General features: G+C 41.6%; 5 protein-coding genes across 8 annotated transcripts in view; 2 read left to right on the plus strand and 3 right to left on the minus strand.

The window, feature by feature from the left end:
* Pkn (serine/threonine-protein kinase N) overlaps positions 1–2,175 on the minus strand; it is a 40,737-nt gene extending 38,562 nt beyond the window's left edge. The window contains exons 1-2 of the mRNA XM_089470202.1: positions 1,994–2,175; positions 486–891 (exon numbers count right to left, since the gene is read on the minus strand). Coding sequence (XP_089326328.1) covers positions 486–506 — 21 coding nt within the window. The 5' untranslated portion in view covers positions 507–891; positions 1,994–2,175. The remainder of the gene's footprint in view (positions 1–485; positions 892–1,993) is intronic.
* A 327-nt stretch (positions 2,176–2,502) lies between these two features.
* On the minus strand, positions 2,503–3,785 carry LOC149268472 (uncharacterized). Its single transcript, XM_089470220.1, has 3 exons — positions 3,541–3,785; positions 2,735–3,480; positions 2,503–2,668 (listed from the first exon to the last, which is right to left on the minus strand). Exons 1-3 carry the CDS (start codon positions 3,637–3,639, stop codon positions 2,545–2,547), a joined length of 969 nt encoding a protein of 322 aa, XP_089326346.1. The 5' UTR covers positions 3,640–3,785; the 3' UTR covers positions 2,503–2,544.
* Positions 3,786–3,805: 20 nt separating this feature from the next.
* Positions 3,806–6,094, plus strand: Cog6 (conserved oligomeric Golgi complex subunit 6). 2 transcript variants are annotated; one of them, XM_089470216.1, is made up of 4 exons: positions 3,806–3,824; positions 3,881–3,951; positions 4,019–5,010; positions 5,071–6,094. In XM_089470216.1, the coding sequence occupies exons 3-4, from the start codon at positions 4,077–4,079 to the stop codon at positions 6,012–6,014; spliced, it is 1,878 nt and encodes a 625-aa protein (XP_089326342.1). In that variant the 5' UTR covers positions 3,806–3,824; positions 3,881–3,951; positions 4,019–4,076; the 3' UTR covers positions 6,015–6,094. The 2 variants fall into 2 exon arrangements, with proteins under 2 accessions (XP_089326342.1, XP_017866340.1); XM_018010851.2 differs by having other exon boundaries at positions 3,811–3,951.
* A 136-nt stretch (positions 6,095–6,230) lies between these two features.
* Positions 6,231–27,944, plus strand: part of Corin (corin serine peptidase) — a 31,862-nt gene continuing 10,148 nt past the window's right edge. For 2 of the 3 annotated variants that reach the window (XM_089470204.1, XM_089470207.1), the window contains exons 1-2: positions 6,231–7,396; positions 14,447–15,902. The gene's annotated coding sequence lies outside the window, so the exon portion shown is untranslated. The remainder of the gene's footprint in view (positions 7,397–14,446; positions 15,903–27,944) is intronic. The other variant, XM_089470205.1, reaches the window with a different exon arrangement.
* Mad1 (Mitotic arrest-deficient 1) lies at positions 7,129–10,075 on the minus strand. The gene is made up of 4 exons (XM_018010843.2): positions 9,797–10,075; positions 8,108–9,735; positions 7,777–8,051; positions 7,129–7,711 (listed from the first exon to the last, which is right to left on the minus strand). Exons 1-4 carry the CDS (start codon positions 9,921–9,923, stop codon positions 7,504–7,506), a joined length of 2,238 nt encoding a protein of 745 aa, XP_017866332.1. The 5' UTR covers positions 9,924–10,075; the 3' UTR covers positions 7,129–7,503.

A 27,944-nucleotide genomic window follows, 5' to 3' on the forward strand; every position in this document is an offset into this window, starting at 1 on the left:
ACTGCAACTTAATTAGACTAAGATTATTACATTGCAAATAACATTAACATCACTATAATTATTTTAGAGCGAATTCACTTGGAATTTTTAACATACACATAACATTTGAATAATGGCTGGTTCGTCATCATGTCTGTTAGTCATATTGTCTCACCTCAATGATATGAAATGTTTTATATTTGTAAAGCTATTCAGCAAGTCGGGCCAAGCAGGCACCAACAACAGGAAACATCCGGCGGGAAATGTTAAATGAAATGGCACATTAAGGATATGCCACAAGTAGCTGCGTCAGCTGAGCCGGAAACGGCCAGGCTTGCGTGCTTGTGTGTGAGACTCTTTGTGTGTGTGTGTGACTGTATGTGTGTGCCTGGCAACAGGTGTGCGTGTACTTACGGACTAAATGTTAGCTGATAAACACAAAAAAAAACTACGGCTAAAAAAGAGCCAGCAACTGGGCATGTAATACGCTATCAACGTCGACTCACCTGATAATATGAATCCGACATGTTTTTGTGTTGTAGTTGTTGCTACTGTTGTTGCTAATGTTGTTATTGTTGTTGTTGTTGAATCACTCGTTAAGCGCTCTTGTTGTTTTCTGAATTTAGTATATCAGTTTTGTTGTTGCCCGCGTCAGAGTTGAGAGACACACTAACACCGACACACACACATATATGTAAATATTAATACGCATATGCACGCACACACACAGACAGACGACCAACGCACGTCGCGTTCTTTCGTTTCGTTCGGGTTTTGTTTACTTTTGCTCCAAAAAAAAACTGTTGTCTATGTATGTAATATATATTTGCCTGTTCACACTTCCAACTGTGCTTTTATAGCGAGCGAGCGCGCGCTCTCTCTCTCTCTCACACACTCTCTTACTGGTATTTGCTATCGATATTGAATAGAACTTTCGTTGAGTTGCCGTTGTAGTTGTTGTTTTTATTATGGTAACATTGGAAATGCGACAACAAAGCAAACACGCTAACAGGTGGCACAAACTAGCAAGAGCGATATAGCGCAAACTAGCGAGTTAGCCTGACAATTGTTGCTCAAAACAAAAGTAAGCAGTGGGCGGTCTAATTTTTGCAAATATTATTCTGCATATTCCTGGCAAAGCATTTTACACACAAAATAACAATGATCAAGCGAACACTAAACTGCAGCTGAGGCTGCTGGGGAAGAGAGTGGAGTAGATGCACTTCCATAGAAATTAGCTTCAATTGAGCATTTTGTAGATTTAATTGGAAATGGTATGAGTGTGTGTTTTTGTGTGTGTGTGTTGGACCGTTGCTTTTGATTGAAGTGACTGCCGGTGCTTTTCCCTCTGCCACAGCTGCTTTTAGTGCATGCTATAAATAAGTAACAGTTAATGGGCAAGCGGGATGGGGCGATGCAGTGCCATAATCAGCAAGCGAATGAAGAAGAGCGGCCAGCGCAAGTGGCGGCAAAAAAAAGCTGTTCGCGCAGCTAAATGGAAATTTGCTACTGCGCCCTGCTAGCTCCTTCTCCCTTGCACAAACATACACACACAAGCACACTGGAAGACAAGACAGATTGGCACAGTACCGGTTGCATTATAATGGCGTCTAAATAATGAGGCACCTTGAAATGAAAACACGGCCAAGATTGTTTAAACAATAATCGCAACGCACAAAAACAGCTTTGCACACACTCAAGCACACACACACACAGCGCTGCATATGTGAGTACTTGGTATCTTTCGCATCTTCTTTATCTTATACAAAAATTTCACTCGCATTTGTACATTTTTTATAATTGTAATCTCGCTCTCGCTCACTCATACACGCACGCACACACACACACACACATGCATACAAATTGCGCTGCTCAGATCAAATTCTTTGCCGTCTGCGCTTGTTGCTGTTGCTGCTGCTGCTGCGTTGTCGACATTTCGCTTCGTTTTCTTTGCTTGTTTTGTATGTTGAGTGCAAAAAAAAACATAATAACAAAACTAATATTAACCACGTACACTTTGTATTCAAATCATAACGCTTGTGTTTAGTGTTGTACTTGTAATTGTTGCATGCAATAAAATCGACACTTGGGTTTTTTTAAACGAAAAAATGTGAAATGGTTAAAAACAGAAAACGGCGACGACACGACGTTCGAGCATATAACCAGTGTGACCGCCAGCACAGAATGAACAAATTACCAACAATTGCTTGCTCAAGAAATGACCAAATAAAAATACCAAATGAAGCAGTTCGGCGGTTTTCAATACTTTCAAATTATTTTTAAAAATAATATAGTATTATGTGATAAGTTGTCGGATTAAACCTATTTTCAAAAATTCATTTGAAACTAATTTTTGACTAGTTAATGGCAGTCTATTTTGTTTTGCGGTTTGCCGATAAACAGGGCTGTGTTTTTGAATGCACTGCAGGCGCTAGAGACGGCACTTTTTTAGCGATCGGCACGAACGAAATCTGTATAAAGCTGACTACAAATTGTATATATTATGGAAAATGAAAGACTGCATTAAATATATAAGTGTGTTTATTTATTTAATTAGTTTTTTGCTTAGACTGCTGGCTTCTTGGGCAACGAACCGAATGCTGAAATAACGGTGCCCTTCGTGCCAGTCACGGTCGTAGTTAAGGCAGGTAATGTCGCCTTTGCGGCCGGCTGGTCCCACTTCGATTTCCTGCAGCAAACAAAAACAAGAAGTAATTAGCGATTATTGGCATGACAAGATTAGGACAGCATTTACCGTTTCTTGGCCTCCTCCTCTACTTTGCGAGCCAGCGCCGTCGCTTGCTCCACTTTGTCCATGTCCTTGCGATCCTTTTGGCGCTTGAGCATTTCAGTTTTTTGCACTGCCGACAACGCTTCGTAGTAGCTCTCCTCGCCCCACTGCAGCGGATCGTAGATTTCGGGCGGATAATTGGTGCCGAATTCATTGATGTCACAAAAACTTATCAACTTCTCATAAATGCTGGGATTACGGAATTCCTTGCGATCCTGTATAACGCGATTCATATCCATATTCGTTTGCCTCATTTTCGTATACATTTTCGTAATCTTTGCCACCAGATCGGCTGGCGGCTGCCCCTTTGGCTCTGGAGGCAATTGAAATTTATATTTGGCATATTTGGGATCCTTCTCATAGCTCTCTGCCGTGCGATCCTCAGCGTTGTAGATGTTGGAATCATCATCGTCATCCAGTTGCATGGGCGTCTCCGTTGCGCCTTCTGCCTTCGCATTGCTTTTATCCTTGCCATTTTCATGCTGTTCGGTCTCCGGCTGCGAGCTGGCACTGTCACTGGAAGACTCTTCCTCGCTGGAGGATTCCTGCGCACGATCTTCTTCCTCGTCAGAGATCAATGTATCGTCCTGGTAGCTAACCAAGCGACGCACTTTCTTAGCACGTTTCCTTTTCTTGTGTTTCTTTTCCGGTTCCGGCTCCTGTTTAACTGGTGTTGCGGGCGTTGGTGTCGCCTGCTTTGGTATTATAACCTGGAAGAAATGGCAATATTGATTAATTCGTAAACATTTTTGTTGAATAAAAATCTTTACCTGCGAAGCTGTTGAATTTTCCGAGTCTGGACTGGCATCGCCTTCGTTTTCCGAGTCGGTGTATTGTGCAGTCAAACTAGCCAATGCGGAATGACTCATTATGGTTTACTATATTTATTTTATTATTATTTAATAATAGTTAAAATTATTCTTCCAATTTGTTTTCTTTTCAGATTTCTCTACTTCATGGCAATTTGCCATTCACAGCGAATAGTCTTTTTTTGTATTAAGTTGGCAGCACCTATTTGAACAGCTGTAAAGAAAGTGTATACGAGCAATACGAAGTTTGTGGTGCCTTAAGTTAATTCAATTATTACAATAAAAATCTCTTTTTTTACAGGAAAACATTGAAAGTATAATTGAGTAATACAGTTATATATGGTATATATATATTTCTAGCGTACGTTAAACGTAAGTTGATAATAAGCTATATACATATATAATATAGAGCATACAACTTTCGTGTTACGTATTTCAGAAATGTTACGTCGTGTAAACGATATTTATTGTTGACGTTGCCGAATAGGAAAGAAAAGATGAGCGCAGCAACTGAGGAACAGGATCGCATACAAAAGCGCGTAAATAAGATACTGGAGACGCGTCTGGAAGCAGACAAGGATACGTTAGATGCCCTAAATGGACTATCCAGCTTTTTCACCGAAAACACTTTGCAAAATCGTCGCAATTTGCGCAGCCAAATCGAACACCGTTCGGTCGGCATCAATCAGAATTTTTTAAAAGCGTTTCGAGAGGTCAAACTTACGTTAGATGCCGTCTGCACAGATTTGGACACGATGGCCACATCGGTGCAAACCATGAAAACTGACCTGGAGACATCCAAGGCGCTGACCAAGGACCTCATCGAGCAGACCAACAAAATGCAAGAGGAACGCGAACGTCTCGAGGTGCATCAGCAAATCGCGCAGGCTTTCCTTGCACGCTTTCAGCTCAGCGTGCCGGAGCATCAGTTGCTGTACGGCACGGCCAAGGATGCACCAATTGTGCCCGAGTTCTTCAAGGTGCTGGATCGGGTGCAGTCCATCCACTCCGATTGCCGGCTGCTCATGCAGTGCGGCTATCAAACGGCTGCCCTGGACATCATGGAGGAGATGACGCTGCATCAGGAGGGCGCACTGGAGCGGCTCTATCGCTGGACCCAGAATCACTGCAGAAATTTGGAAAACAACGAAATCGGCCCCTTGATCGTGGAGGCCATGAGCCGACTGCAGGACAGGCCCGTTCTCTTCAAATATGTCATCGATGAGTATGCGATCGCACGACGAGCTGTGCTCGTCCGCCAGTTCATTGAGGCGCTCACCGAGGGCGGTCATGGCGGCAATCCGAAGCCCATCGAGCTGCACGCCCACGACCCGAAGCGCTACATTGGCGACATGTTCGCCTGGCTGCATCAGAGCATACCCAACGAGAAGGAGAACCTGATGCTGCTCTTCAAGAAGTGCGACAAGCATGGCAAGAGATGAAACTGCTTCTCTTCTTTTCCAGCATATTTGAATGTTTCTTGTCTTGCAGATATCTCAGAGCAGATGCAGAAGGCTTTGAGCTACATCGCCGACGGCGTCTGTCATCCGCTCAAGGTGCGCGTGGACACGATTCTGAGCTCCGAGCAGGACACCATCATACTCTTTACCATCTCCAATCTGCTGCGTTTCTATCAGCAGATCATGAAGCAGGTGGTGCAAGGCGGCAGCCTGGAACAGTGCCTCATCGAGCTGCAGCAGAGCAGCGAGCAGATCTATCTGAATGCTCTAGCGGCCCAGGTGCGCAGCGTACTGCAGCGGCCAGCAGGCACGAGCTTGGCGCTGGAGCCACCACAGCGGGATCTGGTGCCGCCGGCAAGCGTGGCCCGGCTGCTCAACATACTGAAAGAGATCCTCTCGGTGGCCACCATGGTGGATGGCCGCCAGGCGGACATCACCAAGATCGTAACCTGTGTCATCGATCCGCTGCTGCAGTCGGTGCAGGAGAGCGCCGCCCACCTGCCCACCGTGGACATGGCTGTCTACCTGCTCAACTGTCTGTACCACATGCAGAGCACCTTGGCGGTCTTTGAGTACATGGACGAGCGTGTGGAGCGCTTGCAGGCGCAGTCGGACGCCCAGCTGGACACTCTGACCTCCGAGCAGGCCTCTTCGCTGGTGGCCAATCTTAACCTGGGTCCCATCTACACCATCCTGCAGAGTAACCAGACGAAAATCGAGACGAATCTGCTAAAGATTTTCATGTCCAAGATGGATGCATTCCTCGAGCTGCCCGACGTGCTGCTGCTGCCCCAGGTGCAGCTCATCATGTCCAGCGCCCATCGCAGCACCGTCCAGCGGCGCGCCTTCAATGTCATCGTGGCCATCTACAAGCAGATCTATGAGCGAGTCCACGATCCGGCGAATGGCTTCGAGCAGCCGGAGGCGCTGCTGCACAAGACGCCCGATCAGGTGGCTCGCATATTGACCAACTGATGAATGGCAGCCGGATGGCTTCAGCCTCCTGTTATATGTATTTATGTGTGTGTATTCCAATATATTGTATGACTACTGTAGTCCATTGTAGTTTACTGTGCCCATTGTGTGCCCACTTTGAGGCTTCCCTTTATTGTGCTATCCTCACTGAAATGGAACTCGTGATTTCTTGTTGCTACTACAGTCTGTATTCAATTTGTGTGACAGCAGGGGACAGCTTGGTGCTGCTACAGTGAGCTCTAGCTAATGTTAACTTGATATTAGTTTTATATACCACTTGAATTTTAATTTTATATGAAACACGAGTTATTTTTGCTACTACAGTCTGTATTCGATTTGCGTGACTCTAAAAGATAGCTTGTGGGTGCTACAGTGAGCACTAGCTAATGTAAACTCAATTCTGTCTTGAAATGTAGATCAAGATATACAGAAGCTAGCCTATTGATTTTGCGTATTTTGTTTGTATGTCTTACTCATGCTTCACTGTAGTTTTGCTGTATGAAATGTAATTAATTGTATAACTGTGAATATATGAAAAATGAGTGTAATAGCTCTTACTTCCATGCCTTTACTTCTTAGAGAAGCTCCACTGTGAAGTGGATAACTTTCGCCTTAGTGAACGTTTACTGTACTACTCTTAGAAAATGCTGCTGAATTGTATTGCAATTATATATATGATATACAAGTTTAACTATTCATTCCTTGTACTCTACTCTAACCTCTACTGGTTCCTCTCAGCGAAGCTCTACTGTATCTTCAATTATAATTGTCGGCAAAGCCAGTGCCAGGCGTATTTAAGCTTCGTTCCGCCTCCCACCCACAGCGTTTTCTTTGATTTGCTTTTCCATTTGTTGTTATTCTAAATGCACAATAGGCTCTAGAAGCTGATATATATAATATATTGTATACATATATATATATATGCATACATATAGGGTATATATATATATATGTTATAATCGCCTGCTCTCCATCTTCTGTCAATTGTGCAAAAAGCGCGCTTATCACAGCCGAGCCGCGCCGAGCCCTAGGCGAAGGCGACAGAAGAATAGAAAATAATTCACAAAAGCTTTTGCTTAAAATTAGTTATAAATAAATAAATAAACAAATGAAATGATTTGTTGTTGTCCACATTTATCACGAGGCGAAATCTCTTGAGCGCGTCATTAGTTATAAAATATTTTGACATCGTTTTTATCGCGCGTTAACAATTAAACAATATTTTTTTTGGCTAACAGCGCGTTCGCAGTGCCATTTCAGCTGGCCAAAAACTGAGAACTCGGCGTCGGAAGTTTTTATCTAAGAAACATTAAATTCCAAAATATACAGTGGAAACTGCTTATCGCGACGTGCGGATGCTGTGAATTAAACATATTCGATTTGTGTGTATATCAACTTATATTATTGCTATACTAAGCTAAAAGTTTTTATAATTAAGTATACAGACATAGTGTGTGTGTGTGTGTGTGTGTGTGTATGCTGGTGCGCTTTAGTTAATTGTGACTGTGGCACGCTGGAAGAGCTCCAAGGTGAGCGCCGCAAAGAAAGCGGGAAATGAATTATTTGCTGCCAATTGTTGATCGATGGCCGGCTTCAATGTCTGCGAATACGGCGACTCCAGCAGAGCCAAACAGTTCGATTCATTCAGGCTAATGGACAGATAGTCATCGGGACTCTCAGCATACATGCTCGAAATGCTAATCAAATAGACAATTATATATATGAGATCATGTAGTTTAGATATATCTCTCGAAAGACTCACCGATAGTGACTGTTGGCGCCCACGCGATCGATCCGGTAGCCCAGCAGCATATAGCAAACATCACGAAACTCTTTGCTGGCCGCCTTGAAGCACTCCTTCATCTTCTTCATTTTGCCATTGGCCGAGTCCAGTTCGGCGCGCAGCTGATTGAATTCCTTGAAATTCAGTGTCATGCCGCCGCCGGTATTGGTGCTGCTGCAGGTTTCATTGAAGCGCGCCTGTGTCTGTTCCTGATCCTCCTCCAGCTTCTTGTTGCGACGCTTCAAGCGCTCGATCTGCATATAGAAATAACTGTAAGTTCTGGCTTAAGCTCCTTCAGCTTTCCGCTTACCTCCGCCTGCAGCTTTTCCACCACATTCTTGGTCGCCTCGTATGCCTGCGCGGCGGGATTATCGCTGAGATGCAGCACCTTGTAGTTGACCATGTTGAAGTCGCCGCGCAGACAGCGATGCTCCATCTCCAGCTCCAGTTCGTCCTTGCGCCGTCTCAGACGTTCATTCTCCATGCGCAGCGAGTCCAGCTCTCGCTTCACGCTATCGTAGCCGCTCTCACTGATGGGCGGATCATTGAGGGACTCCTGCTGTCGCATCGATTGCATTTCTCGCTCGAGCGTTGAGCACATCTCCTTGTAACCGGTTAGGGTACGCTCCAGCACCTCGACACGGTAGCGCACCTGCATATCGTTGGTCATCTCAGCGGTGCTCGCATTCGTCATATTGAGATCTTTGTCGAAATTTTCGAGCAGCTGCTTGTAGAAATCGCGCTCCTTGCACACAATCAACAGCTTGCGCTGCAGCCGCTCGCGCAGACTCTTGTGGCGCTTGAGCACCACATTCATCTCATCGATGTTCTTCAGGTAGACGGCACACTTCTGCTCCAGCTCACGCACCGACGTCTGCAGTTGTTTGGTGTCCAGGGCGGCAGTGCTCTTCTCTGCGGTGCGCACAATGTCGTCCTGGAGCAACTGCTCGATGCGAGTGCGCAGCGCCATGGGACTGACGAGCGTGTTGGCCAGACAGTGATCTTGGGCAATTTTCACCCACTCCTTCAGCTCCTGCTCCACATGCGTCAGCTTCACCTGCAGTGCAGCTGCCTCGGCACGAGCGCCCTCCTCCCGATCCAGGCGCGTCTTGTAGTCGTGCACCTGTTCCTCTAGCAACAATTTGTCCCCAATCAACGAATTCAATTGCTTGTTGTGCGCACGCAGGCGTTCCAGCTCGGCTTGCAGCTCTGGCACACTGAGCAAACGGGCCTGCGATGTCTTGGTCACCTCTTTCCAGTCGGCGTAGGATTGAATTTCGTATTCCAGCTCCTTAATGCGCGCATTTGCTGTTGTCAAAGTCTGTAGCTGCATTTCGTAGTCCAGCTGTAGCTTCTCGTAGTTGGCAGCAGTTTCTTTATATTCATCGTGGCGCTCTTTGATGCTATCCAACTCCTCCTGGGTCACTCGCAGCTGCAGCTCGGCCCGCTCGCACATTCTCTTGTATTCGCTCAGCTCATTGTTGATGCAATGCTGCACTTCCCGTGCATCCTCCTCCATCTGCGCCTTCTCCTGCTCCACACGACTGAGCGCCGTCTCGTATTTGAGTTTCTGTTGGGCTATTTCGGCAACCAACCGATTCGCTTCCTGCCGAGCGCTGTGCTCCCTCTTCCGTACCACCTGCAGCTGCTTCTCCAGCTCAATGACCTTGTTGCTCGTGTAGTCGCATTGCTCTTTGAGTGCTTGCGCCTTGCTTTCGGCCAAAGCCAGCTCGCCTCGATGCTCCTTTGCCTGCTGTGCCAGTTGGTCCTGCAGTTGATTGATTATCGCCTTCGACTCGATGAGTTCGGCGCGCAGTTTACGTGTCTGCCAAGGACCCACGGGATCCGCGAAGGAATTATTCAGTGATGTATTACTGGCATTGAGGCTGGCATTCGCTGAACTGGTGTCCAAGCTATCGATGCGTCGTTTCTTTGGCACTTTTGTAGGCGAAACTTTCATTTCATTTATTTTCAATATATTTTTCGTTCTTCTTCTTACCTGTGACAGAATCTTCGGTGAAAGACATGGAGAGCCGGTCGAAGCTGAGCTTCTTGGGCGCAGAGTGTGTAATACTATCATTGAAGCGTGCCATTATATTGTCTAAGCTACTTCGTATTTCTTCCATTTTTACTATTTATTTAATTTTTTAATATTAATTGCAAGTTCGCTGTTTGTATAAAAATTTTGTTGCTGAAAACAGTATTAGCTGTGGCGGCAGACCGATATATACTCGATATATGACCGCTTCAATCAATAGCTGCGAACAGTACTGCCAACAGAATTTAATATAGGAAAATGCTGTGGGTAAAGCAAGTTGGCAGCATCACTATCAGCCCATGGCGCTAAATTTAAAAAACAATTATGTGCATGAATATCTTAGCTTTGATATATTACTTCACTCTCGTGTGAACAACCATTATGAGTAATTGCATCGTTAGTTTTATGTAAAACGAAACATTTCAATCATTTTAAATAAGCTAGCACAAAAATAAAGTGATAAAATTTGCGCCTATGATTTATTTGAGTTAGCCTCCCACTCTGTCCTGCGTGTGTGTGAGTGAGTGAGGGTGAGTGTGTACGTATGCCTCTGTTAGCCCATGAAAAATGAGCGCATTAAATTTTATGATATTGTTTGGGCCTGTCATCAACTTTGGTCCAGAGCACACACACTGTACTCACTCTCTCTTTCGTACACACATACACACACGCTGCTATACGTACGGACGACAAACAAGTGGCAAAGTTCAAAGTCAAACAATAACACTTTTCATAAACAAAAAACCCAGCACACATACACACAACCACACACAGTATATGTAAATATGTATGTGTACGTAACTGTATGTGTGCTCAGCTCATATGAATTGGCTCAAATTTCTTTCTTTTACAGTTACCTGCACCCATGCTCCAAAGTCGACTACAAAAAAAATTTCATATTGAAAGTTGGCCAAAGCGAAAAAGAAGAAACAAAAATAAAAAATAAACGAAAACGAAAACGAAATTGACCTGTGCCAAACAGTGTTGCCTGTTTAGCTTTTTTCAGGCTAGATTTGGCCTGTTTGAAAGTGGTCTTCCCTATTGATAATCAATCTCTCAGTCTGTCTCTCTGTATGTCTCTCTGCCTGTCTACCTAACCGCAGAAGATCACTTAGGTTTGTATGTATGCTGCAGTATTCATTTGGTATTTATATTTAAGTAAAGCGAAGCTAGAGTGCTTGTACCAGAAGAGAGAGCTCCCATTGGCTCAACATTTGAGAGCGATTTAATAATTGAGTGAGAGTCGATCTATATAAAGGGCAGCAGCTGTAGCATTTCTTTAGTCGTTCAGACCTGATAGGAGTCAGTTGTTCAGTGCAGTAAAGTGAAGTAAAGCTTTCAGGAAATATTTAGACGAAATACTTCGAGGAAAAATTTATAGGAAAGACTTGGAGCAAAATACTTAGGAGAAATATTTAGAGGAATGACGGAGGATACAGTTTATATTATTATTATGATAAGCAAAAAAGGTCACTGCAAATAATTTGTTAAATATATGTATTTTCTACTTTTCGTAAGTTTTCTTCTAGTCCGCTATTCCAACACTTTTCTTAGCCGTTTATCCACTTGTTTCGCAGCTCAACAGCTAACAGCACTGCCAAGCGCAGCGCGAGCCTGAGCCCACACAATCACAAAGGAGAGGCGAGCATTGAATAAAAGTTCGCTGTCTGCGTTTTGTTCAAGCACTTTAGTGCGCAGTTTATGTGTAGTGTGTGTATGAGGAGGGTGTATGTGTGTGTGGTACGTGGGCTTAACTTTTTGCTCGTTGAGCACTTTATCAAAGCTTAGCACCTGACAATTTGCCATGAAACATGCGGCCATTTCTTTATTTCGTTCTTTTAACATACGCACAAGAAATCAACACGCCTTTGCATGCGTTTGGTGTGTGTGTGTGAGTAAGTGGTGAGTATGTATGAGTATGTAATGAAAATGATATTGAGTGCTTTTGCTTTTATTCTTTCATACGGCTTTGTAGTCGATGTTGTTGTAGTTGTTGGCGATGCTGCTCATTCTCTTTACGGTGTACATCAATGTCACCGCTGCAGATTAGTGGACGAGTCCCTTTACCTTTTAATTAAATTAAAGCCGATTAACTGTCACTCGCACCGTGGGCTAACTTGTGTATCCTTATCGGGGACTCAAGTGCGTTTTATGCTGCCGTTGGCATTTTATGTTTTAGATGTTTTTCATCAGCTGCGGTCCAATTTTCCAACTACTTAAAATATTTTATTGCTATTGTTAATGTGTAAAGAGCTTTCTCTCCTCTCTCTCTCTCTCTCTCCCACTCACTATCTCTTAAAAACCAGTCGAGTGCAATATTAGCTTAAAGCTGTGATTAACAAAGCAACTGGTACTATATGAATATGAAAGAACCGCAGAGCAGCGGTTGCTGAGTCTTTTAACAGTGTAGCTTGGTATGCTAATTTGCTCTAATTGCACTGTTAGCTTCTGCAATGCATTTCTACTTAATTTGTGTTTGTGCTATGTTACAAAGTTAAAGAGCGTTTCTATGTAAATTTGTTCTAATTGCTCTGTTGACGGAGCATAAGCTGTACTCTGCTGTCAATGGGAAGAGCGCAGAGCAGCTTTCGCTATGTTAAAGTGCACTAATTGATTTTTAATCTATAAAATTGAATTCTGCATTATTTAAAGTGCGAATTAATAATAAATGCTTACTTTATTTATTTATTTTAATATTTTTCCTCAGTATTTTAAAGCTTTACATTCAATTTGAACTATCTATTAATATATTCACACCGATTTATTATTTCTCCATTTTTCCATTTTATTTGCATTTGCCAGTTGCAGGATTTTCCATATAAATGCCACTTATTAACGCCACATTGCTTCACACAAACAAACACACACAAACGCACATACATTCACGCTCTCTTAAACACTTACATATACACAGGACATGCAACAGGCGGAACTTGCTTATGGGTTTGTTTTTTTTTTTTCTGGGGGCGGTTTGTTGTTCGTATTTGCAAAGCGACGCTTCCTAGAATTTCCGCTGACTCACAATCGCGCGTTCCCCACAAAAATCTGAATAAATTTCCAGCGTGACACAGAAAAACGCAACTCCAACTGGATGGAATTTTCATGAGGCACGCCAAAAGTCCCCGACACTAAAAGACCTTCAGAGCTGTCTGTCCGCGAGCTTAAGTTGGCATTCATTCCGCAGTTGCACTCCGGTATAGTCGCGCAGTTATCCTCCCAGGCAAAGGGTAAGTCGATTTGCACTTAGTTTGTGTTTGGCATCTGATCCATGATGAGAGCAGCCGTCACCAGATGATTGATAACTGTGCTTACGGTGCTGCTGGTGCAGAGCCAGTGAAACGTTTTCAGAGATAGTGGAACAGTTCTCTAGTTAGCTTAAATCTCCACGATTTAAAATGCACTCACACACACACACATACACATGCTCTAGCATTTCAAATGCACCTGTTAACCGTTTGGAAAATTTATGACTTCCTATTCACAGCACTTGGGCCGAAGCCCCACACAAACACACGCGTGCTCTCGTTCTGCCTCTCATTGCATCTCTGTCCCTTTCTCACTGTCTCTCTCAATGCACATTGCACATTTCCTCTCCTTGCCTAGTTGCCATTGTCTGCCAGTCTGCACTTTGCTATTGTTTTTGCTTAACGGTGAATAACGATAAACGACGTACACAGACACATGCAAAGAGGAAGAGACGTTTAGATGCTCACGTACGCCCACTTCCACAAAGTGTTAAGCTGCCAAGTGCAAGGACATGCACATGCTTGAAACCAAATGCATTGGCATGCATGTGCGTGTGTTTGTGTGTGAGTGTGGGCAATAAATAAAATCAACAATGGCTAATTGCAAGCACAGCCTTTTATATAAACAAGCACACAAACGTATGAGGACCAAGAGACACGTGAATGAAATGCATTATGCATTATGCAAGCTTCAAAGCGCAGAGCTATCGTTCATATAACTTCGCTAGCAAATACCCTGTATACAATTCTGTTAAAAATACCAATATTTATGTTACTTTAAATCTTACTGTTTTACTAACCTTTTTGCTGCTTAAAATAATTATGCTCAGCCAAGATATTTTTCCCATTCACTTGTCAATCTATATACCCTTTAATACAACTCTATTCTATGGCAGTCAAAAGGGCCCGGCTGAGCCTTTCACTTTCATACTAGCAGCGGCTTACACTGCTGCCATGCTAAGGAGTGTGCCAGAATGTGGTGAATTTTGCGAGAGAGAGCGACAGAGCGCTCTCAGCACACACACATTCAAAGCAAGTTAACACATAGCCGGCCCCGGCAGCAGCTGCTGCTGTATAAAATACAATGCATGCCAACAGGCGCGCAAAAGGTACGAAATTCACCAGCTTAAGAGAGCGTTTAGCAATTTTATCGATATATCGTTTACATCGATGCATACTTTGGCGCAAGTTTACTAAGTAGCTTAAATACAAATTTTTAATAAGTAATTCCAGTAATTGAATATTATAAGTTAATGATATGTTAATTAACAGATATGGAAGGCATATGGTGTAGGAAGATATACAAGATTGCTTCTCATTTTAAAATTATTGCTATATTATTGTTGTCACTTTTTGAAATACGCAGCCTATCGTTTGGTTTTTTGAAGTCACCTTGTGTTTATCGATGTGTGGATTTACTTTGCTACTGTGCGCGCTCTTCCATGAATTTGTAATTGAAATGGCCGCGTCGCGACGAAGTGCTTGCAGTGCGTAGGCGGTTGTCGTAGACTGACGTCGTGGCCATAGCACGTGCTACGAGTGCGGTACGTGCAACGGTGCCACCACCATCAACATCAATACTATAACAACAGCAGCAGCAGCAATCGTAGTAACAACAACAGCAGCAACAGCAACAGCGAGAACAACAACAACAGCCAAACGACCACAGTAGCAGCAGCTGAAGCTAGAGCTGACTGAAGCTGTAGCTGAAACCTGAGGCCGTAGCAACAACAACAACGTGGAGTAAAGCAAAGCAAAATCACAAAAAATAACGGCACTTAAATAGCAAGCGCATAGCGAATTATGAAAAAAAGTAACGGCCAAAAGTTGACTTTGCATTTGTAAAATGAAATCGAGGTGAAATAAAAATGAAAGAAAATCAAAATCAAAGACAAAAACAATTAAATTGACTTGCATTTGTATGAATTAAATCAAAGTGAATAATTATAAAAAAAGACAATAACAAAAACAGATGTGACTAAAACTTAATGAAATGTTTAAGTGTGTAACAATAAATTAGATTTAAGTAAACAATTTGCACCTTGTTATTTGCACCTGACAAAGACTAAGCCAATCGACGCTGACAATAAGCAACAGCAAAAAATTAAGTTAATTATATTTATTGATAAAAAAAACAAATTTATATACATATAGACAATTTTACATAAATTGAATCAAATTGAAGGTGTCGAAAAGAAGCAAAACGTAAATGCCATTTACGCAAATAATACTAAACAAAGAATAAAGCATAACACAAAAGAAGAGGCAGAGCCAACCAAAGAAGAAGAAGAAGAAGAAGACGGAGGCAGGCAGCAGCCGAAGCCCACAAAACGCAAACAGGATACTTAAAATATCAAGGCAAATACATACAAAAACCACACACATACAAACGTTCACACTTACGCTGTTTGCACAAGTGTGTGTGTGTGTATATATATATATATTTATATATATGTTTGTGTATGTGTCTGCGGCTCGACAACTAAAAATATATTGTGCGCTTCATATTTTTGGATTCGACTTCAGTTGTTGCCCCTTTGCAACGTTGTTGCTGGGTCGCTGCTTCTTGGATTTTGTAAGCAAGGCACGAAATAAATATATATAACAACATCTACAACAACAACAAGTAGAACAACAACAACTAAGGTGTTTTTGGCCCGTGGCGCGACAGGCATAAAGCAAACAGCAACAGACTTTGCCAGTGTTAGATGCCAAACGCTTCAGCTGAACAGAGATTGATGCTGCCAGTCAACGCACAAACAACAACAACAACAAGAGCATACGACAACCGCCGAGCTGAGTACAAACAGCAATTGAGATATGTAAGTAAAAAACAAAAAAATATATACATAGATATATATAAGGCAAGTTAAAAGTATGTGTGAAGTTAACACGAAATAAATTTAGCGTAGCATACTTTTTGGGGATTGTAAAGATTGGCTATAACGAGACTAGAAATTAGAAATAAGTAAGCTTATGTTATATTATGACAGTTAACTAAGCTGATTAACTGTGAAATGTCTGTTAAGAAAATGTTATTTAACTTACTATTGCCATATCATAGTTTTTGAGGCGGCAGAAAGAATATGAAGTTAATAAAATCTAATAAAGCCAAACTCTTGGATAAGTTGATTATATATTAAAGGTATGTTAAGAAAATGCTGTTAGATGACTAATAATGTTAGATGGCTGTTAATCAAGCTGATTAACTGGCCTATTGGGAATGCGTCGTTTTTTTCTATAATTACCACAGCTTAATTTTTCGAATTTAGTTATGTAAGTTTTACAAATGTTAAGTGCATGTTAAAGACATGTTACATAAGATCACTGCCTGTACTTTTTACGCAGCCTACTTAAAATAAATTTTATCTGTAATTCTAAGACATGGAATATTACTCAGATTTGACATATGTTTAAATATAACATATACATATCTTATATTCAATTGACATATGTTAACTATATCTAAGGGCAAATTGACTGTAGAATATTGTTAAACTTAGTTTAGTGAGCCTTAGGCAATATATGAAGTATGCTCACTTAACAAGGAACGAAGTTGAATAATAATAATTTGAGCAATCTGAAAAACAAATTGATGAAGTACTTTAGTGCAGTAAACCCTACACCAATTAGCAATACCATAGCATAACATTTGATGAATTCAAATACCAGTCAAGTTAACTCAAATTACCAGTTGGTATTCAGGAATGCAATGGTATGAAACACGGGCCATACGTCAAACTTATATAAAAAAGGGCAGCAAGAAATCAAATTCGTTTCAAGCGTCAAAGCTTTATGCATATTTTTACAGCATTTAAGTGTGAAATGATGTGTTGGCGCATTATTTGACTTAGGCAAGGAAAAAATGTTAAGCTCACACAACACAAACACGCGCACAATAAAATACGCACACACACTCACACATACATATATAGAGAGATAGGGCCAGCGTAAGGCAACACAGAGAATCTGTAAACCCTGACGGAGTTGAAGTGGCAAACAAACAGGGCAGAAACACACAGACACTGAGACAGAGAGCAAAATGCGAAATACAAATATAAATACACAGATACACACAGCGCACTCACACACACACACACACACACACACACAGTCACAAACTAGCTGTACGTGTGACTTACAAGAAAAAACACTTATACGCCACGTTGAACGTGAAACGGTCGCAAGTTTTATCAACTTGTGCTGGCTGTGCTCGGACGCCGCAAACTCAATTTGGCATTTAGGCTGACTGGCTCTGACTGGCTGCCTGGCTGCCTGGCTGCCTGGCTGGCTGCCTGACTGGCTCTGACTGGCTGCCTGGCTGCCTGGCTGCCTGGCTGGCTGCCTGACTGGCAGGCAAAAGCACAACAAATACACACACAAACAGCTATATAATGTACCCAAGACGAAAATCGATTGTGTGATGCTGTAGCAAAAACAAAATAACTTCCATAAAGGCCTCACGGCCTCACTGCCTGCCTGGCTGCCTGGCTGCCTGGCTGCCTGCTTGTGTCCCCGTCAAATGGGCCAACAGCAAACGTATTTTGTAAGCCGATTTCTGCATTTGCCGTTTACAGAATTTTGTTTGCTCTTGTTACTATTGTTGTTGTTGTTGTTTTACACGAATCTTATCAATGCGTTCCATGCATTTTCTGTTATTGAAATTTACATAGTTCGTCTGCCTAATTACACTGTAATGCAAAATCAATTTACAAAAGCCAGCTATCGGCCAGACAGACACGCTGCAGGCGCATTCAATTAAAACAATTTCAAACGAAAGCTCCATGAACTTGCCCTAAAATTGACTTAACTTGAACTGACCTTAGACTAGATAGGATTGCTAGGTACATAACAAGTGGGTTTAGGGTAACGAAGTGTTTTAGTCTTTATTTGAGTTAAATTTAATTGTTTTTCCTTTTTTTTTTATAGTAAAGTTTAAGATGAGCTAATTACAGCCTACAATTAATTACTTTACAAAATGGCTTACATATTTTGTTCACATTTTATTAACATTTATTGTAGACATTTCGTAAATATTGTTAACATTTTACTAAAATATGAAAGTTGAATAGATTTTAGCCTGTAAATGATGATGATAACACGTGCCTCATAAGTAAATGGCTAAAAGTTTAGCTGTAGCTAGGCAACTAGATGGTTTTTCGGTTGAATTTCGTAATTTTTTGAGGCAATAATTAATTTCCCCAAAGCTTTTGATGCTGAAGTTGATTTTAATGAAATGTGGAATACCAAGGGCAACCAGCAGAAGAGCTCGAAGATAAGTCAGAACTAACCAAATGAAAGAACTGTGCGGACGCACACACACATACACATACACCCAGGAGCACACACTCACACTGCGACACACTCATACAATAGCTGAATAACAAGACAATTTAATGCCAGCAAATTGCGCAGCAGCAGCAGCAACAACAAAAATTTGATTGCAGCTGCGGCTGGGCCTGGGTCTGGCTGTGAAGCTGCACAAAACTCGAATGTCCTTGACGCAGCTCGACAGGACTTGGCCAACTGTTTGCCATCGTTAGAGTCTGGCGCGCTATCGCTGTTGCCACACAGGCACAGAGCCCCCGTCTCTTAGCTCTGGGCGCGTGCTTTCAAATGCGATTTACGTTTAGCGGCTAGCATTCGAAATCTAATTAAAATCTGAGGTGCAAATAATGCAATGCAATTGAAATGAAGACGATTTATGTGGCGCATTCATTCGCAACTTGGCGCAATCATAAATTATGCGACACGGACAGCGAGCGACCCAGACAGTTAAGCAGACGGCGAGAATGGGCGAGAATGGGGGAGAATGGGCGAATCGGGCCATTCACGGTGCAAGAGCTGCGCACAAGTGACAAAAAGCGTTCAAGTACAAAAATCAATTTCCGTCGAAACACTAGCTGGCAACCGGGACAGGGAAAGGAGGCGTGAATAGTGAGGAGTGAGGATTGAGGCAGCAGGCGTGGCTGCAACAAAATGAAATTGAAATGTGGCAAAACGAAAGACAAGCGCTTAATGGTTAGCTGCATGTCTGGGTGACTAGCTGATAAATGTAACTGTATATACACAGGCATAGGGCAGCATATGACCACACACACACACAGACAATGGACTCGCTGACTCAGTGACTGACTGACTGACTGGCAGTCAGACCGATTGTCAAACTGACTGTCAACGGTTGAGCGCACACAAGCGCTGGGACAGCATCCTGACGAGCACGCGACTTGCTCAGAGCGACATCTATCAGGACATTTCGACATCCTGCTCGCTATCTCTACTCACACACACACACACACACACATTGACACACCGACACAGAGAGCTAGCTTTCATTGCTCGTTCAGGCATCATAAACCGCTGCCACGTGCGGACCAAACGAGCGTTCGCAAATGTCAAAAACAAAGCAAGAACAAAACCAGCAGGAGCAGCAGTGGCAGCAGTAGCAGCAGCAGCAGCAGCAGCAGCAGCAGCAGCAGCTTCTGTTTGTCCATCTGTCATTCACTCATTCACTCACTCTCTCATCTAGTCAGTCAGTCACTCATTGCCGCCTTGACTAATGAAATGCCATCGCTGTCATCAACATTGTTACAGCTCCTCCTGATCAAAATGTAAACTTAAAATGACAACAACGAGCCACAAAATGATGAAAATGAAAATGAAAATGTTTATTCTGTTGATTTTGCAGCCAGCACTAAATCCTCAGCTCCATTGACAGTTGGCCAGACAGAACTGCCACACGGCACAGTGAATTCACTTTGGGTTTTCATTTTAATCATAGCAACAATTAGCTATTTGGAGCAAATATTGGAATATTGTCTGTGGGTTGTAATCGGATATGAGTTATAGTTAGTTCGACAGCTTTTCTTAATTTTTTCTGACTTTTATTGTAATTATTTTTCCTGAATTATCCCTACACCTCTCTCTCTCTCTCTCTCTATTTATATGTCTCTATCTCTCTATCTCATTCTGTCTTTCATTTTCTGTCTTTCTTTCCTCTTTCTCTCTATCTCTCACTCTCTCCATGTCTCTCTGCATCTCTCTGTCTCTCCGACACATTGTATTTGGTTTCTTTCTATGTCTTATTCCATCTTTACCTCAGATTTTCTGTGGCTTGCTCTATATCTCATTTTCTTATTGTCTTTCACACTCAATCTAGCTATATTTTCCTATATTTTCCATTGTTTCTGTAATCACCCACTCGCCCTCTCTCACCCACTTTCTTTCCGCCGCTTTCTCTCTCCCCCTCTTAATTTGTGAAACATTATAATGGGTAATTTTGCCTGCTTTTTGTTCTGTTAATGCACAAAATTTAGTTACCAAATCAATCAAACGCACAAAGCCCTACCGTAATCAGATATTTTGCTACGGCACTATGGAAATTCTATGGAAAACTAGATCAATATTCACTTAAATGCGAACCTTGACTAAGATTCATGAAAAATAATACTAAATTGTTGACTGTGGGTATGCCAAATAGTTTTGCCGTTTCGCATGATATAGAGTGAGCTCAGATAGTTAGCTGAGTGTATGCATACTATATATATTTACACATTCGAATTTCACGCACATGCAAATTCGTTTAACTCGAATTTCCAGTTTGTGGAAATTTCCAGGAAATTTCTCTTTGCCAATTAAATTAATTTCGACGCATTTGTCAGTGCTGTGAATAAGTGGGGCTAATCTGGAGTGCACTTACACCCCATTCGAATTGATTCCTCGCAACTTGCGTCAATTTGTGAAAGGATTCCAGAGGCATTCCTATCATAGAGGAAGCATGCTCTAGGTTATGGCTATGCCGCTTAGAAGGGCTGGGCTGAGCTGAGACTATTGATGGCCTAATTCACGCACTAGCATTTCGAAGCAATTGTGTATATGACCATAACTTGCCATCAAAGGCTCAGAACTATCAACACACTTACACATACACATACACATACCTACACATACGCGCATAACAAGGACATGACAATGCAAAATCCTTGCGGATTTGAGAAAGCAGGAACTATTTACTTACACTCTCACACACAAGTCGGATGAAAGTTGAACCCATATACATGCATATGTATGAGTTAGGAACATTTAAGACTAGCATGTAGTATGGCTGAGTGTACACACACACACATGGACACACCCTTTGCTACGCGCACAATTTTCTGCATTTCAGCCATGTGCAAATCAAACATGACAGCTGAGTGGCAGGCAAACAGTGGCCCAGACTCCACTCCAGCCAGCTAACGGCAAGGAACAGGACAGACCATTTAACGGCATTCAATTTCATGTGCTTACACGCACACACACACACACACACACACACACACCCATCTCGGTAACCGATCGCCGCCAGCGGAAATGAGACGAAATGAAAGCCCCAAAAAAATGGGATGGGCTCTGTGCACAGAGTTGAGTTGAGTTGAGTTGAGTTGAGTTGTTGCTGTTGTTCTTGCTGATGAAGTTGATGATGATAATAATGACATTGATGATGATGCTGATGGCGGCGATGATTGTCACTCATTGACACGCCTATTGAATGTAAAATGAAAATAAAAACATATTGAATTGTTAGCAAAGCGAAAGCAAATAGATGCAAATAGATGAACTCACAGGATACCCATTAGCAAGAAGAAGGATAGTAGAAGAAAATGTAAAATAAAATATAGATTTATATGTATAATTTTATTAAATTATTCAAACAGCCCTCGCATTTGAGGTATATTTTCATAGAGATGCTTTTTCACTTCATTGCCTTTCAATTCTTATATTGAAAATTACAATGAGATTCTCTTTTTAATACTCTGTCAGCATTTCTTATATTGAAAATCATAATGAGATTTTGTTTTAGCTACTCTTTCAGCATATCCTATGCCCTGGGCTCATTTGCTTACAGGGTATAATCAAATCAGGCAAGCGGACGTAGGCAACATTGAATTTGGTATATGTTATATGCTTATTATATTGGCCAGCTGCAAACTGTCACTCATACCTGCAGTGCATATAAATATACATATACATACCCACACATAGACACACCCACTTAGAGTTCTTTTCTACATTTTGAACAATTTGCCTTTGACTTGAACGCCGCACAGTTCAGCATAGTTGAATTTTCATTGTCGCCATTTGTAGCACGCGCACAACAATACGCCGTATTGGTGTGTACTCACACTCACACACACAAGTAAACGCCCAGCCATTGCAGGTTGGCACACAATCACATTATGTCGCACGCCCAAGCACCAATCTGATTGCACAATTACTTACAATGAAATCAGGTATTGTTGTTGTCTTTCTTTTCAATGTTTCTCTATGTGTGTGCTGTGTGTGTGTGTGTGCCCGTGTGTGTGTGTGTGTGTCTTATATTACGTTTCGTTTGTTAATTGTATGGGCGTGCCATTGTGCTCGGCGCGTTTGTCTGCCATTTTGTTACATAAAACTCTAGTAGAGATTTTATGATTGTGTTTCAGTATCTTTATCTTTGTATTTTTATCTTCTTTATCTGTTTATCTACAGCTTTAATTGTCAATTTAATCTTTATAGACAGCTGAGGTCCTTAATAACTCACAGTTAGCTAAGCTTCTTCCTGTGACTGTGAGAATTAAAACATTTTATTTACTGCTGGTTATTAGTTGAAGCTTAGTTACCTTTCTATGCGATTCTCATGAAAACTACTGAATATATAATTTCTAGTTAGTTCTGAAAAGTATGTAGAAGATTTTGCATATGAGTTTTGTTAAACTCATTCATTCCATGAATTTTATATATTATAGTCTGATTCGCTTTCGTAGTTCTTTGGCAGTCTCCTATCTCTCTCTTTCTCTCTTAATGTGTCTTATTCTCTATTTCGCTACATACTATATCGTTAATGTTTCCCGTCTATCGCTATCCTTATCACTCTCCCCCTATATCGAAGCTTCTCTCTTGCTTATTAGCTTCTATGTCCTCCTCCCTCTGCCTAGTTTTCTCTCTCTCTGCCTGTCTCACTCTCTCTATCTTAGTCATTCTCTCTCTCTCTCTCTCTCTCCCTCTATTTTGCCTTCCCTTTCTGGATCTGCATATATCACTGTGTCTTTCTGCATCTTTCCTCGTCCCGGTCTTTCTCTCTCTTTCTTTCTCTACGTTTCCGTCCTCCCATTGTCTCTGGCTTTCTGTTTGTCTTTCGTCTCGTCAGACAATCTTTGACTAATGAGAATTATGTTCCTCTTCCAACACAGCCTCTTCTTACACTCTTTCCCTTTCTCCCCAATATTGTCCTGAATATCTCTAAGAGTCTCCCTCTCCTCACAGTCCACACACCTACCTGAGAGCTACCTGTCATCTGTTATTGCATAAACTAATTAGATGCGCACACATATAATTTATGGCCAACAGAAATGTAAAGAATATAACTAGCAGCGGGGTCATAAATTTCAAATTATCCCCAGCTCCCAGGGTCCGAAACAAAGTGCAAAAAAAAAGGAAGATAAATATTGTTAGCTGGAAATTGTACGCATAGCTGCACTCACACTGGGACAGACTCGACTCAGCTCGACTGAGCTCGACTCGACTCATGCTCAAGCTCAAACTGTGAGATGGCCGCTCTCACACACGTTGTTCAAATTTTTCATGATTCTCTTTCCCAACGTTTTTTTCTCTCCACTTTTTTTCTGTCATTTTTCCCTTGCCTGCGTCCACGCCCCTTTGGGCTGACAGGCAATGGGCGTAGCGCAATCTAATGAAATTCCAAGAAGCTCGGACCACAAGCAGATGAGAAAATATGCGAAAGATACACAAGCGCACACAAGCACACATATACACACACACACACACACGTGCACACACACAGAGACAGGTCGAACCTGGTCTACATGAGATGAGTAGATGAGGTTAGGGTTGAGCTGGTCGCATATGGGTAACATTATTAGGACACACGTCCGCTTGAGTCGCACCCATGTCAACCGTGATTTGGTGTTACTTTGGACTTTGACCTTGGCCCCCAGCTGTCCAGCTATCCGGCTGTCCGGTTGTCCGGTTGTCCGGCAGGATGCTGCCAAGACAAATTAAGCAATGGCCCCAAAGCAATTTGATGGCGGCATTCCGATAATTGGCCCAGCCTTGCATAACACACAAATCCCCAACACTGTCCCCAACACTAGCCACTGTCCGGCTAGGACATGTTGGCATTTTAATGATGTGGCATGTAGCAGCCAGCTGCAATTTGCCAACACTTTCATGGCAACACATTTTTGAATATTTCCGTTATTAAATAAGCTGCAAAAATTGCTCAGACACTTGGCATAGTTCGCTCAGGATAGGGTTAAGATAATGCTGGTTTAGTTTAGTTAGTGTTGAAGAAGGTTAGAGATAGAGCTAAAGCATGGAACAGAATTCTTTCAGAAGAAGCTTGAGAAATAGTATCAACATTTTTCCATTTCCCTACAAATCTCAATCAAATTGATTGATAAAATTTAAAGAGACAACAGGAAGAAATAAAAGCCATAAATAAATTACTTCCAAATCGGAACCTTCTCTATAAACATAATCTCCCCTATGATAATAATCTCTTTTATATGTGTAATCTCTTCTACGAGTTTAACCTCGTCTATGAGCATAATCTCTTATTTGTTATTTCCCTCCCCCTCAAATGAAAGCTTGGATTGTATTCGATTTCATAACCGAATTTGCTTGCAAAAAAAAAAACTCAAATAATTGAATTTTATTTGTGGTTTCAGCTGAGTTTGCTCCTTTTTTTCCCGATTTGCTGTTGCCACACTTCCTGCTTGCCGCTGGCAAATAAATATTATAAATGCATGGAAAATAAAATATTGCGACGAATGTGTATGCACGTCTCACACTCACACTCACACATACACACACTCATACATACATAGGCAGGCACACGCACACAAATTATATTTACTTGGCATTTGTATGCTTTATGCCAATTCGAGACTCATATGAACCATAAACTGTTTGCATTTGTTAGTCTGGCCTCAAGAGCTGCTCGAATTTGGCCAGAAAACGAATTATGTGCGGGTAAAGCGAGGCGCGTATAAGGATAAAGCGAATGAGGGAATGTCAAGGATGGGGAAGGGGGAGGGGGTGGCTGAGCGTGTAAGCAGTGAAGCGAATCCTGGTGGCCAGGCAGGGAGTGAGTGTGTGAGAGAGTAGCCCTTCCAAATTGTAGTCATGACAACATTTTTGTAGTCGCTGCTGCAGACAAGATAAGCAGACAAGAGATGCCGCTGATGCTAAGGCTCCTGCTCCCACTCCCGCTCCCGTTGCTGCTACTTAGTCGGCTTCAACTCCTTTTGGAGGTTTCAGCTCATGCTGCTGCTCCTGCTCAGAGTTATACTCCTTTTGCTGCTGATTCTTTTTCCACCGTTCGCTTCGACTCTTGCTCCTGCTGCTGGTCCCGCTTCTACTCCTGCTGCTGTTGCTGCTGCTGCTCCTGGTTACACTTCTTTTGATTTCATTTCAACTTCTGCCCTATCCTGCTGTTCCTGACTCTGCTCTTGTTTGCACTCGTGCCGTTTGCTCATACTCCTGCTTCTTGTTTTACTCCTCCTCATGTTGCTGCTGCTGGTTGTACTAAGTCTTTTTTTGTTATTCCAGCCATTGTTTCATCGTCTGTTTAATCCAGTCTCTGTTCCTGCTTCAATTGCTGGTCCTGCTCCTGGATTAACTTCTTTTGCCTTTGCTTTTGCTTCTTAATTTGCTTCCACTCCTGCTTCTACTCTGAATGCTGTTCCTGCTCCTGATTTTATTATATTTGTGCCTATTCCTTGTACTGCTCTTGACTCTGATACTACTGCACTAATTCTGCTTCTGCATTTTGCTCCTGTTCCTCTTACAGCTCCTTCTGCTCCTCGCTTAACCTCATTCGCTTTAGTCTCTTCTTCAGTGTTTTGCTTCTAGTCTACTATCCACCTTTCTTTCTACTGCTTTTCAAAATCCTTCATTCACTTCTAATTCAACTCTTTATTCTGCTTCTGTTTCCAGTCTTTTCCATGCTCCTGCTCCATTTTCCACTCAACTTGAGGTCATCGTCACTTTCTTGAACCCGTCTCGCATGTGTCTCGATTTCTTAACTAAAAAAAAAATGTGAAAACATTTTCTTAAAGGCCAAGCAAATCACAGATTGCAAATCACAAAAAAAACGCACAAACCTCGTTTGCTTTTGTTATTGTTGTTGTTGCAAAATCATGGCCAAAATGCGACTTAATAGGTTTAAATTCCAAATAAACTTTGCTTTTTACTCCACTGGCTGCTGCTCCTGCTGAGACTGAGGTTGCTGCAGCAGCATCTTCTTCTTCTTCTTCTTCTTGTCTGATTGCTTTGGCAAACAGTATTAAGTATACGTCTAGTTGTACAGCTGTTAATGCTGCTGTTGCTGCCTCTACTGTTTGTGGTTGTTGTTGTTGTTGCTTTTGTTTCTGCTGTTTGAAAATATTTGCGCAAAGTTAACGCAGTAAATTACATTCGGCATATGGAAATGGCAAATGGAATTTCAAGTTAATCAGCAAGTTATTTGTGCGCACCGAGCACAAAATACGAAATACGAAGTACAAAGTACGAAATGCGGGCAAACACAAAAAACAAAAACAAAAAGAACTTAAAGCACAAATATTTTTACACTGCAAATCTTTGAAATATTTGCAGCTGGAAAACTGTGCAGAGCAATGCAATAAGATAAATGAAATATTTTACTTTTCCTGACAACTCAAATTGGTTAGAAATGTTTGATTTTTATCTCAACATTTCTTATTGGAGTTGCAGAGGTTTTGGCTAGCCTTCAGCTTGTCCAAGGTTTGTTGTGGCTCTGGCATTTGAGTTAATTAAATTTCCGTATTTATCATAGGCCTCAGTTGTTATTTATATTAAATATTTTCTATATTTATTTATATTTAATATATAAATTTATTTATATATATTTATCTAGGCTTTCTAATTTATGCATTTGCTTCAGTTTCATGCATCCATTGCTAAACATTTATAAATATTTCGTCTAAAATTTATTTAATAACGAACAAATTGAATTTAAAGCAAGCCCGAGTTCTAGAAGGGCCCTGCTCATAGCTTTTATGCCAATCATTCTATGCTTCTTTATTAGCATGCTTACATACAAAAAACTGAAGCACACACACATACACATATATATAAGGACTCTGCTCTGCTTACTGCGCAGTTAGCGCAGCGACTTGGCCTTGGACAGCCTTATGGGCTTTACTATGAGAGCTTCACTGTTGACGAAGTGTCCTTCTAGATGCTCTTTCTTGATAATGATATGTACAAGTGTGTTTGTTTTCATATTCTTTACTCATTATTATTGTGCAATTTGAATTAATTTTCAACAAATTTTTACAAGAAATAGAAAATTTCCATTAGGTTAACAAAATCAAATCAAATTTTTTTACTGCAAGCAAATTGAATGATTTATTGAGAAATATGATATGCTTATAATGATATATGATATATGCATATATGTATATGTATACATATATGCTATATAAAATTATAGCCTGAACCCATTGAAAATGGGAAATCAGGGTATGATGGTTTTTGTGAAATGTATGCAAGACTGATGGAAGTGTGACAGACCCCATAAAGTACATATACATACATATATATTCTTGATCAGGGCGACGAGCTGAATTAATTCAGCCTTGCTCGTCTGTCTGTCCGTCCGACCGCCCGTCTGTCCGAATGTTTAATAAATATACCATCTGTCGAGTGTCATATCATTCAGCTTCTGTCATGCAGTCTCGTCGCATTTAGCTGCATCCATAAATTCGCTAGAAGACCTAAAGAGCATTTATATTTCTGTGAATCATATGATTATGTTTTCTATTTCGTGAGCAATGAGCATACATTTTTCCACAAGCTTC

Source organism: Drosophila arizonae, chromosome 5 (assembly GCF_054131065.1).
Source record: "Drosophila arizonae isolate 15081-1271.41 chromosome 5, UAZ_ARI_1.0, whole genome shotgun sequence".
In the NCBI taxonomy this organism is placed as follows: Eukaryota; Metazoa; Arthropoda; class Insecta; order Diptera; family Drosophilidae; genus Drosophila; species Drosophila arizonae.